This window comes from Pinus tabuliformis, chromosome 6 (genome assembly GCF_031772625.1).
Source record: "Pinus tabuliformis cultivar Carrire ecotype Pingquan chromosome 6, CPIR1, whole genome shotgun sequence".
NCBI lineage: Eukaryota > Viridiplantae > Streptophyta > Pinopsida > Pinales > Pinaceae > Pinus > Pinus tabuliformis.
Window position 1 is genome coordinate 1,999,192,138 of NC_142292.1, and position 16,423 is coordinate 1,999,208,560.

At 38.6% G+C, this 16,423-nt stretch overlaps 1 protein-coding gene across 1 annotated transcript in view; it reads right to left on the reverse strand.

Annotated features, from left to right (window-relative positions):
• Positions 1 to 219: 219 nt before the first annotated feature.
• The window catches only part of LOC149267263 (protein NODULATION SIGNALING PATHWAY 2-like), a 100,906-nt gene continuing 84,702 nt past the window's right edge, over positions 220 to 16,423 (reverse strand). The window contains exon 2 of the mRNA XM_089410624.1: positions 220 to 330. Coding sequence (XP_089266750.1) covers positions 220 to 330 — 111 coding nt within the window. The remainder of the gene's footprint in view (positions 331 to 16,423) is intronic.

Consider the following 16,423-nt stretch of genomic DNA (forward strand, 5'->3'; position numbering starts at 1 on the left):
TAATAAGAATAAGAAAATGCATAATCATAACCATAATGACAGTCAAGATCACAATGAAGATCAAAATCGACAGGGCTGTATAAAATTCGACTCCTTTTGTAGGTTGATTTTGCGAAAAGATTTCTTTCGATTTTGCGTAAGTATTTTAGGAACATCACTACGACCACACTCCTTTTATAATGGCATATTCTTTGTTAAATAGCTTAGCTTACTTTTTTCTTATTCAAAATCCCATAGCTTTATTGTACCACTAACAGCTCCAGCAACAATTAAAGCTTCTGCAGAATCAAAAGTCACAAATTCCACAATGCTTGAATGACCTGATAAACTCTACACATTTCACAATTAGCATCAATTTCATGGAACTTTGGTTCCTTGATAGGCCTCCCCTGAATCTTTCAGGGTTGCAAGTGGAATTTGCACAGAACCTATTTGGATGAAAAAATTATTGAATTTATGTTTTAAGCTGATGGGAAAGTTGTTCTAAACTAAAATATTCCTTGCACTGCCTATGGTAATCAATGTCCACAGAAAAGCAACGCAAGAAGATTACTAGAGCGAGAAGTTATAATTATTATTTTCTTTAATTTAATTTATCTTAGCTTTCACAATACTGTAATCAATGTCTGCAAAAAAGCAAAGTAAGAAGATTACCGGAGCGAGAAGTTACAATTATTAATTTCTTTAATTTTATTTAGCGTAGCTTTTGCAAAGTATAGTGAAGAAAACTCAAGACTTAAAATAATTACTAACTACTTTTGCTTTAAGTTAATTTAACCTAGCTTCCATGGAATGGAAACAAAGATTCACTTACCTTGAGCAAGTTTGCGATTTTATCAGTAACTAAAGGGACAAATGTTTCGATTTCTTGCATCGGAGGTTGTTAAAAGAATGGATCATTATAATCATTTCCACCGATCTCTCCCATCAGAAACAATACATTTGAAAAATGCTTATTACAGTCTACTTTGATTCCTTGAAAGGGCTCCCCTGAATGTTTCAAGGTTGCAAGTGGAATCTCCACAGAACCTATTTGGATGAAAAAATGATTGAATTTATGTTTTAACAGTAAACAAAAGGTGAGAGCATAAGAAAATAACATAGTTATCCATCTTGACAAAGCAGGGAACCTTTATATTTTAGACAATAACAGTGCCAAGCAAGGACAAAATAATGCATACTCTACCAACTCCTTGGACCTATATATTGCTATCACAAATGAGAGAATTAAAGCATTATAGATGCATGTTGTGATTACATAAATATGCTTCCATAAAAAGCTTACAATAAAAAATAAATCCACCCAAAATTTAATACTGACCAGAATGGCATTCCATTTTCCAATAGCCCACATATTCACTTGTGGTCTTCCCCGCCCGTCACCAGAACTCTGGAAGACTTATTCCCAATCTTGAGATAGTTGACATTGGAGGCATGTGCAACAAACTCCTGTAATTTAAGTCAGTCAAGGGAAAACAAATCTAGACCTCAACAACTATTGGGTCAATTTATTGAGTAAATTAACACAAGTATTTAATTATCAATCCGGGTTTGTAGAACTTAGAAGCATGTCCAAAGTCTATGGATTCCAATGGTAGTCAATGTTAGAAGATGAAATATAAAGATTGAAATAAATGCATATTACAAATATAAAATCTAATTAATTAAATTCTGATTCACATATGTTCTCCTAAGTTAGGAGCCTCATCCCTCACATATTACATAAGTGAATCATAAATTACTTAATTATATTTTATATTTGTAATATGCATTTATTTCAATGTTTATACTTCATCTTCTAACATTGACTACCATTAGAATCCATAGAATTTGGACATGCTTCTAAGTTCTACAAACCCAGATTGATAATTAAATATTTGTGTTAATTTGCATAGGAAATTGACTCAACAACAACCATGATGATTAAAGCTCGTAGTCAGCAAACTGTTAGGTTACTTTACTTTTTGATGCTCTAGCTACCTCTGAATCTATTTCCTTTTCTTTTCTAGCCCAAAACCTAGATAGGTTTCCGCTGCTTTTGGTGCTGCTACCTACTTATTTCACTTCAAATATGGCGCCTATTATTAAAGAGCCATTATTCTGATTTCAAGGTGCCCCCTATTATTCTTATTTGTTTCTGACCCAAATAATTACCAATTTGTTTGGGTGTCGATGCCTCTGTAACGGAGTGGACGAACCCTGCAACAACGAACAAGGGCTTCAGTGGGGCGTACGCCCATAGTCAGTTGAGTAGAGTCTTTCTTTTCATGCATTGAGGAGACCCATCTACTCTAGTATGTATGAAAGGAAGGAAATAAATTGTTGCATTTCAATCCGTATCTCCATAAATACTTATTCATTGCTATAATTGCAGAAGAATATGCCGATAGGAACTTCCTTCCTACTCATGTCACCTTTGTTCTTTTTTTGTATTTTGTACTCATTCTCTGGTTCTCCACTTATACCTCTTTTGGTGAGGTAGGAGGCATAGTCACCTACTCCCAATTCATCCTCTCTGAAAAACTAAAAAACTATGTGCTTGACAACTTAGTTTCTTCAGGGAAATCGTTCTCGTTACAACTCTCGTGGTGGGCGGGAGGCAGGAGGCATGTGTAGCTCATGCAAATCCTACATAAAATACTATAGCTTGGCTTGGTATCTACTTGGCCACTCTACCCTCCAGCCTTAGTACTCATCATGGGCAACCCATACACGTGCATTCCTTTTATTTCAAGGTTTATGAACTATACTACTTTAGGAAGGTTACCTAGGATGAGATGGGCTCCTGGGTTCGCTTTGGTTGGGATACTTGGAATTGCTTATAGGATTTATCCTCGGATACTAATCTTTAATACTTAGCTACTCAGCTTTGCTACGTGGCTTGGCACCTCGCTAATCCGCTAGAGGGGTTGGCTAGGGAGCTGTGCCCTGTCCAAGAACAGATCATGCATGCAACCTAAAACTGAACTGAACTGAACTAAAGAACAAACTGAAGACTAGAGAAAACATGCTTCTGGCATGCATGCAACCTCCTAACTCACAAGTACATAAAAACAACTCGCCTCGCAACCCAACCTAGTGCTACGCCATTAATAGCTCTACAACATTTATCAATATCTCTACATAAATATCGAGGTTGTTTATCCTGCTCAGGGCAGGGACTAGCTGCCACACAGCCCCCTTGTTTGAGAAAAAATCATTTCAACGTGTGGGAATGCTCTCCAAATTAATTCCATGGTTTGATCTCTAGGGAATGGTAAATTAGTGTCCAATTCAGTGAGCAATATTTGCTATGCTATAGAAATTTTAATGCACTAAATATTACCAACCACGATATGAGGACCCATCCGGGCTTGGGTAATATCCCTCTCTCACATTTCATCGGGATGTTTGGGTTCGTTTTCCATTTTTGTCATGATACATACAACCATAGATATTCATATGCTACATACATAGAGTTGTCTATATTGTGATTTTTGGAGATCAACGTGACATTGGTATGGATGGTCATACATACCACAACATCCATACTTCCGCAACCAGAAAAACTATGCTATCCCATCCAAATCGTATGCCCGTCCATTGACAAGTCGTACAAACTCTGGGTGAATGTCATCTCTCTGTGCACTTTAATGCTGTTGCAACCTATCCTAACGGTAACTTCAAAATATCAAATATTTTCAAAACGCGCAGTTGTATTTCTGGCGGTCATTTCAAATATTTTCAAAAAGGTCGGCCCACTCTTTTATGATTCGTTGTTAAGTTTTGTTTTGTCAATGGAGTTGCAGAGAATAGAATATCATGACCTCACCCTTCAAATTCGGTGTACCAGAGATAAAACCTAAGAGAAGACAATGAATGAAGCAATGAAGGCTCTGTGCTCCATAGAAGACAGGAAATATGATGACGTCGAGAGCGCTATGACCAAAGAATTAAACTCTTTGGCCATGTGGATCTTAGAGAGTAAATGGCAGTGGAAGAAGGATGAAATTATGTTGAAGGATTAGGGTTCGCACAGATCACTGGAAAAGAACCTTCTTGAGTTGGAAAGAATGGGGAGCAAAATCTGCATGGTGACAGAATTTGGCAAAGACTTAGTGTATTGGAGGACTCGAGAAGGTATTCAATGGAGAAAACTGGGAAGCTATCATCCTCTCATTACAAAGGCGTGGTTCCTCAGAGCAATAGAAGATGGATAACAAATGTGCTATAAAATATTCCCACTTCATTAATACCCTGGAGATTGGCAAACTCTTGTTCTATGCTGGGTCGGTCGTAAACACACATATATACATGGACTCCTTTAACTGTAAATCTCAAGAAGCAGAGGAGATGCCCTTCTCCTTTTGTAATGTTCGGTTGATTTTTTTACGCAGGAGGCTAATGAAATCAAGCTGCTAGTCTTAAAAATAGACTATTGGTTACTTTATAACCAATTAGATGTGTTTAGCGGATTCTGTGCGTGGCTTACTTTATCCTCAGGGTCCCACATTGACTTCCCTTTAGAAACAACACTTCACTCTACGTCATGAATCTCTTCTCTCTAGATCTAATGGTCATCACTCACCTCGATCAACAAAACAATCTGTTGATCCTCCATCATTGATCAAAGTGCGCTGGATCCAATGGTTCACAACGATATCGGCTGGGGAACTTGCACGATGCTTAACCACCCTTATGGAGCCGATAAGGATTATAAATCCTTGATCTATAAAATTTCGGGTCCGCTTTTGGAATTAAAGTCCGAGCACTTGACGACCCGATATCCATTGGATAACAGAGGCCATCAAATCCTAGGGCTTGCGGGTCTTCAAGTAGCACATGGGTTAAAAACAGGTCCAACCCCCACCGTTGACTGTGACCCAAAAGTTTGAAATTAAGATCGATGGCTAGGAGTGAGTGCGGGTCTCCAACCATCATCAAGAATCACCGTGCTCTCCTACCCCCACCATTAATACTAAATGATCGTGATTAACATATAAACACTGCAATTTACAATTTAAAGTGGGAAAATAGAGAAAATACCCGATTGAGGTTTTGAACGCATATTCACAAAAGTAAACGAGAGTCTTCACCAGATTAACACACAGTTGCACACTGAATCAATTTCTTCATATAATAGTAGTTACAGAGTCTTGGCCCTCTCGACTCAATTACAACAATTTATTAGACCTCTGTCTCAATCTCCAAATCCTATCTATCACTCAACTCTCGCCTCTCACTCAATTATTAGTCATCTTAGCTAATCCCTTTCCATTACAGTTTGTTCTCTTTTATGAGTCAAATCCTATTCTAACTGTACTAACGACTCAATCTCTATTTTAATCAATCAATCAATCAAATCTCTATTTTTGAGATCTATTACACACCTATGCTAACAACTTATCCCTTAGTCTAAAATAAGACAATTTCCTAACTATTACAATAATGAAGTACAAATCATTTTCGAGAGATCCAACCCTCTCTACCAAAACTGACTTTTGACCACTCAGGTCAGTGACATTTAACTCATTTGGCCACAACATGTGAACAAACCATCACATTGTTGGCTAAGTCTATAAGCTCATGCATCAGACTCCCAAGGAAGAAAATAATCATCCCTCATACTTTTAGGGTTTACTCCATACTTCTACAACTCTACTGTTTTCAACCAACAAGCATCCTCCACTGGCTGTCCTTTTCATTTGACTAGATATTGAAAGTAAACCTATCCTCTGGTTCTTTTGGATACTCTGTTCTCCAAAACATCTTCCACCTCTTTCTTAACTATCTTTGGCATTTGTTCTTCCCAGTGCAAAGTTTGAACTTCATCTTCTGTAGCTCTATCTTTGTCTCTTTTTATGGATAGAAATCTGAAACATTAAAGATAGGTGATATTCCAATCCCTTCTAGAAATTCAACTTCATAAGAATTAGTTGAAAACTTCCTTACAATTCTGCATGGTCCTATCTTTTTCATTTTTAGTTTATTGTAAGTCTTAGCAGGAAATCTTTCTTTTCTCAAATACACCATCACTAAATCTCCCACTTGGAATTCTTTCTCTCTTCTTTTCATATCTTCTCTTTGTTTGCATTTTCCACTACTTTCCTGCAATCTTCCTTTGACATCTTCTTGCAGTCTCTGCATCTGCTTTGCAAACTCTTCAACTTAAGCACTTCTTGTCTCCTGTTTACCCAAATTTATGAGCTCATACACACCCCTTGGATTCCTCCCAAAGACAATAGGAAATGGACTCATTCCAGTACTTTGGTTTGGAGTGTCATTATAAGAAAAATCAGCCTGAGCTAGTGCTAAATCCCACTACTTAGGATTTTGATACACTAAACTTCTCAATATGTTCCCCAAGCTTCTGTTTACCACTTTGATTTGTCCATCTGTTTGAGGATGGTATGCTGAACTGAAACTGAGGTTAGCACCTAGTTTCTTCCGAAGATTTCTCCAGAAATTCCCTACAAACTTTGTATCTCTATCAGACACAATACTTACAGGCAATCCATGTAATCTTACAATTTCTGAAAAAAAATAGATTAGCAATATTTATTGCATCACTAGTCTTCTTACATGCAATGAAATGTGCCATTTTGGAAAATCTATCTACCACAACATAAATGGAATCATTCCCCCTTTGAGTTTTAGGTAACCCCAAAACAAAATCCATGCTAACTGCATCCCATGGTCGGTCTGGTATTGGCAATGGATGGTACAATCCTATATTTTGGCTTATCCCTTTAGCATGCTGACATATCCTGCAATTCTCAACAAATCTCTTAACATCAGTCTACATATTTGGCCAATACTATGTCTGGATGATCAGAAGGCAGAGGAGAATTTAGAGTTGTTAATGGCTTTGAGAGTTCTTCTACCTCAATATTATCTTCTGACTATAAGAGGACTCGAGAAAGAACTGGGGTGTTCCTCTCTGGCATTGTGGTAGTACTAGGCCTATCTTGTACACTACTGCCCCCAAGCAGAGGATCAATCCTTGATGTGTCGGCTTCTACTGGGTGAAACCCACTGGTATTATCACTCCTACGCCTTCTAGAAGAAGGCTCTAGACTTGCAGGTGAAAGCCCACGAAGTCTGCGGGACTGTCTAAGCGATTGGTCAGCCACTTTGAATTTTTAAATAAGATCTACTTAAAGACTCAAGAAAATTGGAAGCTAGGCCAACTAGGAGCACAGAACACACACTAAAATGTCCCTAAAAGAATTCAGCAATCAAACAAATTCCAGGTATTTTCGCTCCAGGTGATTAGGACCGGACACCAAAATACAACAAAGTGAATAATAAGGGCCTTCCGAAAATAGACTGGGGTAATTATGCCCCAGGTCTACTAGCGAAGGTATCATAGGAAGTTACGTTGACCTCCAAACAATAGCCTTTACTAGTGCAAGCCCCCAAGCTTTGCAAGGGTTCCCTCCAGAAGTACCACTGAAAGTGATACAACGTCGACCTCAGGTGCCATGGGATTCCCCTCCACAGCCACCTGCATAGATCCCTAGGATAGGAAACTAAAGATACCAAAGGATCTATGTTATTTTAAGCAATGGATTGATAAGATTGTGAAATACATAGACACTTGAAATATTAAGAGAAACACAGTAAGCAAATACAAAACACAAAAAATTTAGTAAGGAGTTCACCCAATCCTCCTGGGTTACATCTCCTGGTCCAACCTTCAGTGGTGGCCTTTTTTATTGTGTCTTAAAGCAAATGTTTTACAATAAGGAGCTCAATTTGAGTCTCACTTAACACATGATGATCAATAGGGTGGTACTTGGATCCCCCAAGCCTCTAGAGTACACAGACTCCCCCTTATTAAATCTCAGCCTCAACTGATCTCAATGGAATGAGTCCAATTTGGTACTCAATACCTGACAGGTATATACAGAGCAGTTGCTTGAACCTCTCAAGCCTTCTTTGGAGTTCACAGACTCTTGGACTCTCTCTATCTCTGTCTGCTCAATGCTGCCCTTGCTCTACGGGTCAGCTCGGCTTTGCTGCTCTTTGTGATTCACTTCTTTCTCTACTTCTGTTCCCCTATGCTCTTTGTCTGTTTGTGGTTTAAAGCCAATCTGTTCCCTAACTGTTCATTTCCTCTTCCCAACTCTCTGGTTTTCCTACCTCTGTCCGCTAGAATTCCCCTGTTCAGCTTCATCATCACTATGTAACGCTGCATGGAGAGGTGGTCACTTGTCACCTTATAGACTGACTGTCAGTTTTATTTGAATGGTTTTTATTTCCATTACTCCAAGATTTTCCCATGAAACTAATTCTTCTACCAACTCATCGGTCATGTCGGACCCCAACCCTTATGCGCCTCAATCTATTCCCTCGTCAAATCTGGTCATCCATCGAGTTGATTATCTACTGTTGATATATAGCCTCCTGATCCTATGGTCTCCGTTTATATCGGGCAGGTAAGTTGCTCGACCGTTACTCACACGATGTAAGTGGTCTTCTCTCTCATCTGCCGAACACGTGTCACCCAGTGTATGGCAAAGCACTGAACTCGGCCAAACCCGCTTACCGCTCGAAGTGCACACGATATCCTACCAGTTTTTGGGCGTGGGACTCGCCTTCTGACGGTTTCCACATGGTTTTCATATTTTCCTCGCGACCTAACGCTCGAGGCTTTCCGTCTCAGAGGGTTTTGCCCTACAATAATTGTTTATCAGAAACTGCCTCTGTTTCTGGATCTGGGCTTCCCGGTTGCCAATTTATGTCCTTGCGTGGTCTCCATGGGCCAACTGTCAGCACACTTTGACCGAGAGTCCTTGTTGTTCCGTAAAGGCCACAATTTCCATTGTCCAAAGGTCATTTCCGATAAGCTTGTTATTCATAATATTTGATCTGACATAATTTGAAACAGTCATGAAAACGTTTAAGGATCCAATTCGGATCACGGCCTTCCCACTGAAAAAGCTTTTGGACAACCAAAAGTTGGTTTTCAAGCATCGTCTAAGTGAGGGTATAATTGTCTCACTTGTCCAATCTCTATCCATTTTGCACTGCTTGGCTTTGAAACCTTGAGTCCAATCCTGAGGTACTCAAAATCTCCCATGCGCATCATACTCACTTTCTTGTCCAGGACTGTGTCTTCCTACAATTCATTGAGATATTCAGGTAACAGGTCATCAATAGAAGGCAATTGACTTTGCTCTTTAGGATCTTCAATTAATGAAGGTTCAAATAGTCTCAAGCTGTCTGCATTAACAACTGAGTAGATGTGCATGTAAGCTGGTAAATCAAGGTGAAAAGAATTCTCACCAATTTTCTCAAGTATCTTGAAAGGTCCATACCTTATTGGCTTTAGCTTTTTACCTTCACCTTGCATTTTGTCTTTGTTGATATACAGCCAGACTTGATCACCAACTTGGAAACTATGCTCCATCTAATGCTTGTCATGCCTTGCCTTGTACTTGGCTTAGCTCTTTTCCAGTTGTTCCTGTACTGCCTGGTGAATCTCTTGGATTTGTTCAATGAACCTAGTTTCCTTGTCCACATCACTATGTCCATCAACTACTATGTCCTTACCAAAGACAAAATGCAAGGGAGACCTTGGTGTGAAACCAAAACAGGTCTCAAAAGGACATATTTGTGTAGAAGAATGTTTTGCTGGGTTGTAAGCATGCTACACATAACACACATTTTCATCCCAAAGCTTAGGATGCTTGCCGCAATAGCCTCTGAGAAACTAGATCACTGTCCTGTTGACTACTTCTGTCTGGCCATTTGTTTGTGGATGAAAGGTTGTGCTTTTCTTCAGTTTGGTGTCCATCAACTCCCACAGACTCAACCAAAACTTCCCAACAAATCGAGTGTCTCGATTAGATACAATGGAAGTCGGTAATCCAGAATGAACCATACATGCTGAAAGAATAACTTTGTGGTTTGTTCAACTGTAATCTATTTGTTAACTACTACAGAATTAAATGTATTAGAATGATAACATATGGGTTTACTGTGTTGTATCTACACTGCTCCCATGGCATAGTCACTGGCATCTGTTTGGATCTCAAACGGTCTTTGAAGATCAGGCAGTGCTAGTACTGGTGCTATACTAATCTTTTCTTTCAAGGTGTTGAAGGCTCTCTACTATTTTCCTCCCCACTGAAACACCTTGTTCAATCATGTCAAAGCATGTAAGGGAGCTACAATTTAAAATTTGGGTTTAGGCCAGTTTACAATGATTGCAAATTTAGAGGGATCTATCTTCAATTCGCCACCCCTACTATATGTCCCAAATAATTCAAAGATGTTTTGCCAAATTCACATTTTGAGAGTTTAACATAAATTTTTTCTCTTTTCAAAACATCTAGTGTCTGCATAACATGCTTTAAATGTTCTTCCCGCATTTTTCTAAATATAAGAATGTCATCCAAATATACAATCACAAAATCATGAAGAAAAGGTCTGAGTACATCATTCATTATTCTCATGAAAGTAGCAGGAGCATTAGTTAAGCCAAAAGGAATAACCAACCACTCATACAATCCCTGCTTTGTTTTGAAAGCAGTCTTCCATGCATCTGGTTCTGCAACTCTGACCTGATGATATCCACTATGCAAGTCTAACTTGGAAAAATAAATAGCTTCCTTTAACTGATCTAATAGATCATCTATGCGAGGAAGGGCATAACGATTTTTTATTGTTATCTTATTCATTGCTCGGTAATCAATGCACATTCTCCACGATCCATATTTCTTTCTCACCAAAACAATTGGCGACCCACATGGTGATGTGCTAGGTCTAATGAACTCCTTTCGAGCAACTCCTGCACCTACTTCTTGATTTCTACATTCTCTAAAGCGGACAACCTGTACATCCCAATGTTAGGCAATGGAGCATCTTGCTGCAAATTAATATCATGCACTATTTCCTTTTTGGGTGGTAGACCTTTAGGTTCTTGAAACAAGATATCATATTCCGAAACAACTTTTTCTAAATCAACGTGTTGTTTAGCATCACAGCCCTCAAATACATTGGTTTTATCAGGTTTCTTTTCCTCTACAACCATCAGTAAAAATTGTTTCCATGAATTTACAATTTGTTTCATCTACCCTGAGTTTATGAGAGTATAATTATTCTTGAGCTAATGAGCTCTTACAAATTATTTGATTCCATCTTTAGCGAGTAGATACTTGTTCTCAACTCTATAGAAAATAGCTTTTCTATCATACAAGTAAGGACTTCCTAAAACAATTCCACATATATCTAGAGGAATTATATCTAACTCAACCTCATCTACAAATGCTGACCCAAAAGAAAACTGAAGTTTACATTGTCTAGTCACTTGTAGTTGTGCTTTATCACTTAACCAACCTAATGGGTATGGTTTCTTGTGAGGTGTAGTCAGTAATCCCAACTTCTTTACAATTGCTTCAAAAATTAAATTTACTTGTGAGCCACTATCAAACAAAGTATCAATCTTTTGATGTTTGGAAACAACTCAAATATGGAAAAGCTCATGTATTTTTCTCTCATTCTCTTCATCATTAATAGATTGTGCATAATTACTAGTAGATGCTTCAGAATTTTTACCTTTTATACCTGTGGCTGCAATGGTTGTTTCATCTCCTGAGTCTGACCCCAAATATTTCTGAATAGTTGCAACATTCTTCTTCTTCTTGCCCTCGAACTTCTTAGGTCTCAGCTCTGGATGCAGAATCCAGCAGTGCTCATCATCATGCCCATCCTTTTTACAATGAGTGCATTAATAATTTGTCTTTTGTGCAGTATTAACGTTCCTTTCTTTCCATTTCTATTTTCTTTTCTCCTTTTTCTTGCTTGCAATGGGTTTGGATGATCCCCCAACTTCTGGGTTCCCATTCTTTCCTCTAGCTTCTTGATCTGTAGCCTGAACAGATACCTCATCTATAATACTGGGATTAAACATGAGGATAGTGTGCCTCATGTAGTTGTGTAGACTCCCTATGTACTTCAACAGAGTCTCAGGTGAATCTAATGAAATTCATAGAATCAAAGCTCTCTTCCTAAATTCTTGAGTGTAACCCTGTACAGTTTGCCCTTTAAATTGGCGAAGAGTTTGCTAGCTCATCATGGCTTGCTGCATGTAAGCTAGTGGATAGAACTACATTTTGATTGTAGAAACAAATTCACTCCAAAAAGAAAGAATCTTACCATGTTTCTTCATGTCAGCTTGTGTCCTACCTTCCCACCATACCAAGGCAGTGCCTACGAGGCGTAAGCTGGCCAGCTGAATCGTACTCTTGTTTGAGTCGATACTCTACACTCTGCAATACACATCAATTTGTTTGATCCAATTATCCAACTTCTTTACATTCAACTCTCCATCATATATGGGTAAATGAAATTTAACATCTAGTTTAATAAAAGATGTCTTCTTTTTATGTTCAAGGCTATTAGGAAGTGTGAGAAAGTTTTCTTCCTTCCCTTTCCCTTTTGAGTGGTCATGGAGGAGAGATTCTTCTTCTCCTTTATCTTGTTTGGAGCCTGATGAGTCCTCATATTTATGTTCCCTAAAGTCCTTATACATTTCCTCTACCATGGACCTCATGGCTAGGAAACTATCTATAAATTGAAGATCTGGTCCCAAAGGACTTTCCTCTGACATTTTCTTCTGAGGATAAACTCTTTCAATTTCGAGGTTAGTTTCGACCAACTCTCCTTCTCCAAATTTAAGCTTTGATCTAGTTAGCATTCAACAAAAAAATCCAACACAAGCTTGTCTAACCTTAAACAACTTAGGAGCTTTGATACCACTTGATCTGAAAATCACTCATGAATGATATTTGTTAATTAATGAAGGTATTACATACTCATGTGTTGGGGTGTGTCTATGTTATTTTAAGCAACGAATCGATAAGATTGTGAAATACATAGACACTTGAAATGGTAAGAGAAACACAATAAGAAAATACAAAACACAACAAATTTAATAAGGACTTCACCCATTCCTCCTGGGCTACGTCTCCTGGTCCAGCCTTCAGTGGTGGCCTTTTTTATTGTGTCTTAAAGCAGAGATTTTACAATAAGGAGCTCAATTTGAGTCTCACTTAATAGATGATGATCAATAGGGTGGTACTTGGATCCCCCAAGCCTCTAGAGTACATAGACTCCCCCTTACTAAATCTTGACCTCAACTGGTCTCAACGGTATGAGTCCAATTTGGTACTCAATACCTGATAGGTATACACAGAGGAGTTGCTTGAACCTCTCAAGCCTTCTCTGGAGTTCACAGACTCTCGGACTCTCTCTGTCTCTGTATGCTTGATGTTTCCTTTGCTCTACGGATCAACTTGGCTTCGCTGCTCTCTGCGATTCACTTCTTTCTCTACTTATGTTTCCCTCTGCTCTTTATTTGTTCATGGCTTAAAGCCAATCTATTCCCTGACTGTTCATTTCCTCTTCCTAGATCTCTGATTCGCCTGCCTCTGTCCACTGGAATTCCCCTGTTCGGTGTCATCATCGCTGTGTAACGCTGCACGGAGAGGTGGCCACTTGTAGCCTTACGGATTGAGTGTTAGTTTTCTTTGAACGGTCGTTATTTCCATTACTCCAAGATTTGCCCATGAGACTAATTCTTTTGCCAGCTCATCGGTCATGCCGAACCTCAACTCTTATGCGCCTTAGTCTATTCTCCCATCAAATCCGGTCATCTATCAGGTTGATTCTCCGTCGTTGATCTGGAGCCTCCAGATCGTACAGTCTTCATTTATATCACGCGGGTAAGTTGCTCAACCGTTACTCACGCGATGTAAGCAGTTTTCTCTCTCATCCACCGGACACATGTCGCCTAGTGTATGGCATCTCACTGAACTTGGCCAAACCTACTTACCACTCAAAGTGCATGCAATATCCTACTAGTTTTCGAGCGCGGGACCCGCCTTATGACGATTTCTGCACAGGAGTGGTCGAGGCTTTCCTTCTCTGAGGGTTTTTCCCTGCGATACGCAATTAGCGCTTTGCTCAACCATTACTCACGTGATGTAAGCGGTCTTATCTCTTATCTGTTGGACATGCATCCCCAGTGTATGGCATCGCGCTGAACTCGGCCAAGCCCGCTTACCGCTCGAAGTGCACACGATATCCTGCCGGTTTTTAGGCGCAGGACCCACCTTCTAATGATTTCCGCACAGTTTTCCTATTTTCCTTGTGATCGAGCACTCAGGGCTTTCCTTATCTGAGGGTTTTGCGCTAATCGCATATCAGAAACTACCTCTGTTTCTAGATCTGGGCTTCCCGATTGCCAATTTACGTCCCTGCGTGGTCTCCATGGGCCAACAGTCAGCGTGCTTTGACTGAGGGTCCTCGTTGTTTCGTGCTGGCCACAATTGCCATTTTCTAGAGGTCATTTTTGATAAGCTTGTTATTCATAAGATTTGACCTGACATAATTTGAAACAGCCATGAAAATGTTTAAGGATCCAATTCGGATTAGTAGTCATGAGGTAAGATCTAACAAGTAAGAGAGGGGGTATCTCTTGTCCTTATCTTAAAAAACCCTCATGCTTAACTCCCAGTCATCGAGGTTTCCCGGTCTTCCTAACGCTATTGGATTTTGACTCTCTATTCAGACTTCTACGTTTGACAATTTAGAGTGACCTTGGAGAGTTTACTTTCCTCTCGCCTAATCCAAGGCCCTAAATAACATAGAACTTGTTGGTGTACTTATTGACAATATAAAAAGTTCTAGTTTATTTTATTAGCGCTTGATTTTAAGTGGTTTTTCTTTTTAAGTCAAAGGGACAATACGGAAGTGAAACTGACGGTGTTCATTGACGCAAAAGAAATTGATGAAAAACTAACTTATATGCAATGCACTTGTTTGTTCTTCGATGAAAAGCAACTTCTACTTGGGTTCTAAGAAACTTCTATTAAAGAAATAAGCTTTTTTTCTTTTTCTTTTCTTGTAACAGACTTTGCACTCACAAAAAACTAAAAAACTATTGATGCTCTAATGATTCCAAACTACCCTAATGCAAAGTGTACATGATGATGCAAAAATTCTAGATTACTCTAAAAAGAAAATGAAATTAATTTGTTTTATAATCCAACTTAAGTGTTTTGAACTGAATAAGAATTTTGAACACCAAATATTTCCCAAAACAAGAAGGACTAAACACAAAAATCCCAAATCACTCTCAAAACCCAAAAGAAACCAAACACAAATTCAGCAAAGAAAGCAAAAACTATGTTTTTTAAGGACTTTTCTTTTTCAAAAAAACAATAAAAACTTTTCAAAAGTACTCAAAATTCTACCAAAGACTCAAAGATCGAAAGCAAATCACAAGGAAACTTTGCAAGTTGTCAATCCAACATGAATGAAAACTTAAAAAAATAGATGTTTCAATATGCACTAAACAATCCAAAAGCAACAAAAAGAGGTTTAAGACATTGATCAAGAAATCAGGAAAGGCACGCTTTCAAACTTGTCAACAACAACTTTCAGAAAGCAAGAAGAAGTGAATGGCCACAAACTTAACGGGAAGCAAAGCAATCAAACCATAAAAATGAAGTTTGACACAAAGATTGTAAGCAATCTTCTATTCCAGAAAACCAGAACAATAAAGAGCCTCTACAAGAAGCCTTGTGTGTTCAAACACCAATGATCACACTCACTATAAAGAAAACCGAGACCAAAAACTCTTCAAGGCAGGAGAGAACTTGAAACAATAGGCTTACTAAAAAACTAAAATCTAAAAACAGAAACTGACCACTCAGAAAGCACACAGGCCAAGAAACAAATCTTTCCAGATAAAAAGACTTGAAAAAATCATGCAAAACAAATGTATACGTGACTGTGTCTCTACACAACTACATGTACACATGTTTCAGCCAAAAGAAACCCGCATATGCACGGCTTCTATTTAGAGAAACTAGCGTGTATATGCTTCTGTAACCCAACAAAGATGCGTATATAAAAGTTTACAAGAAAAAAAAAATGAGGACTAATGAAAAGGATCAGACTTGAAGTCTGAGTTCCTACAGGGTAGACAATACAATCACAACAAGAAAACTAAAAGTTGAGCCCTGATTGGCATTAAATAACCCAAACTAGGAACAACAAGATTATTTTCCCCAGCGGAGTCGCCAATTTTGTTAAGGGATAAAGTCCCCTAGGGCTTTGGGTCAGAACCCTAGTAGAGCAGGAGTAATCTACAACAAGAAACAAGAAAATAGCTCAGGAAAAATGCTTTAATGAGCAAACTATGTGAGGATGTACATACCCAAGGGTTCTTCGTTCGGGTAGCTCCAGCCAGGATTCAAACCCTCTGCAACTCCTCACGATCTTGGAACCTACAAAACAACCAATTCAAAGACACACAACAACATATAGATAAAGCATTATAGTGAAATCAACTTTATAGCATATAAGTAGATGGTTAGTTATACATTGAAATAGTCATTCATACATAAACCATAACAATAACATCAGA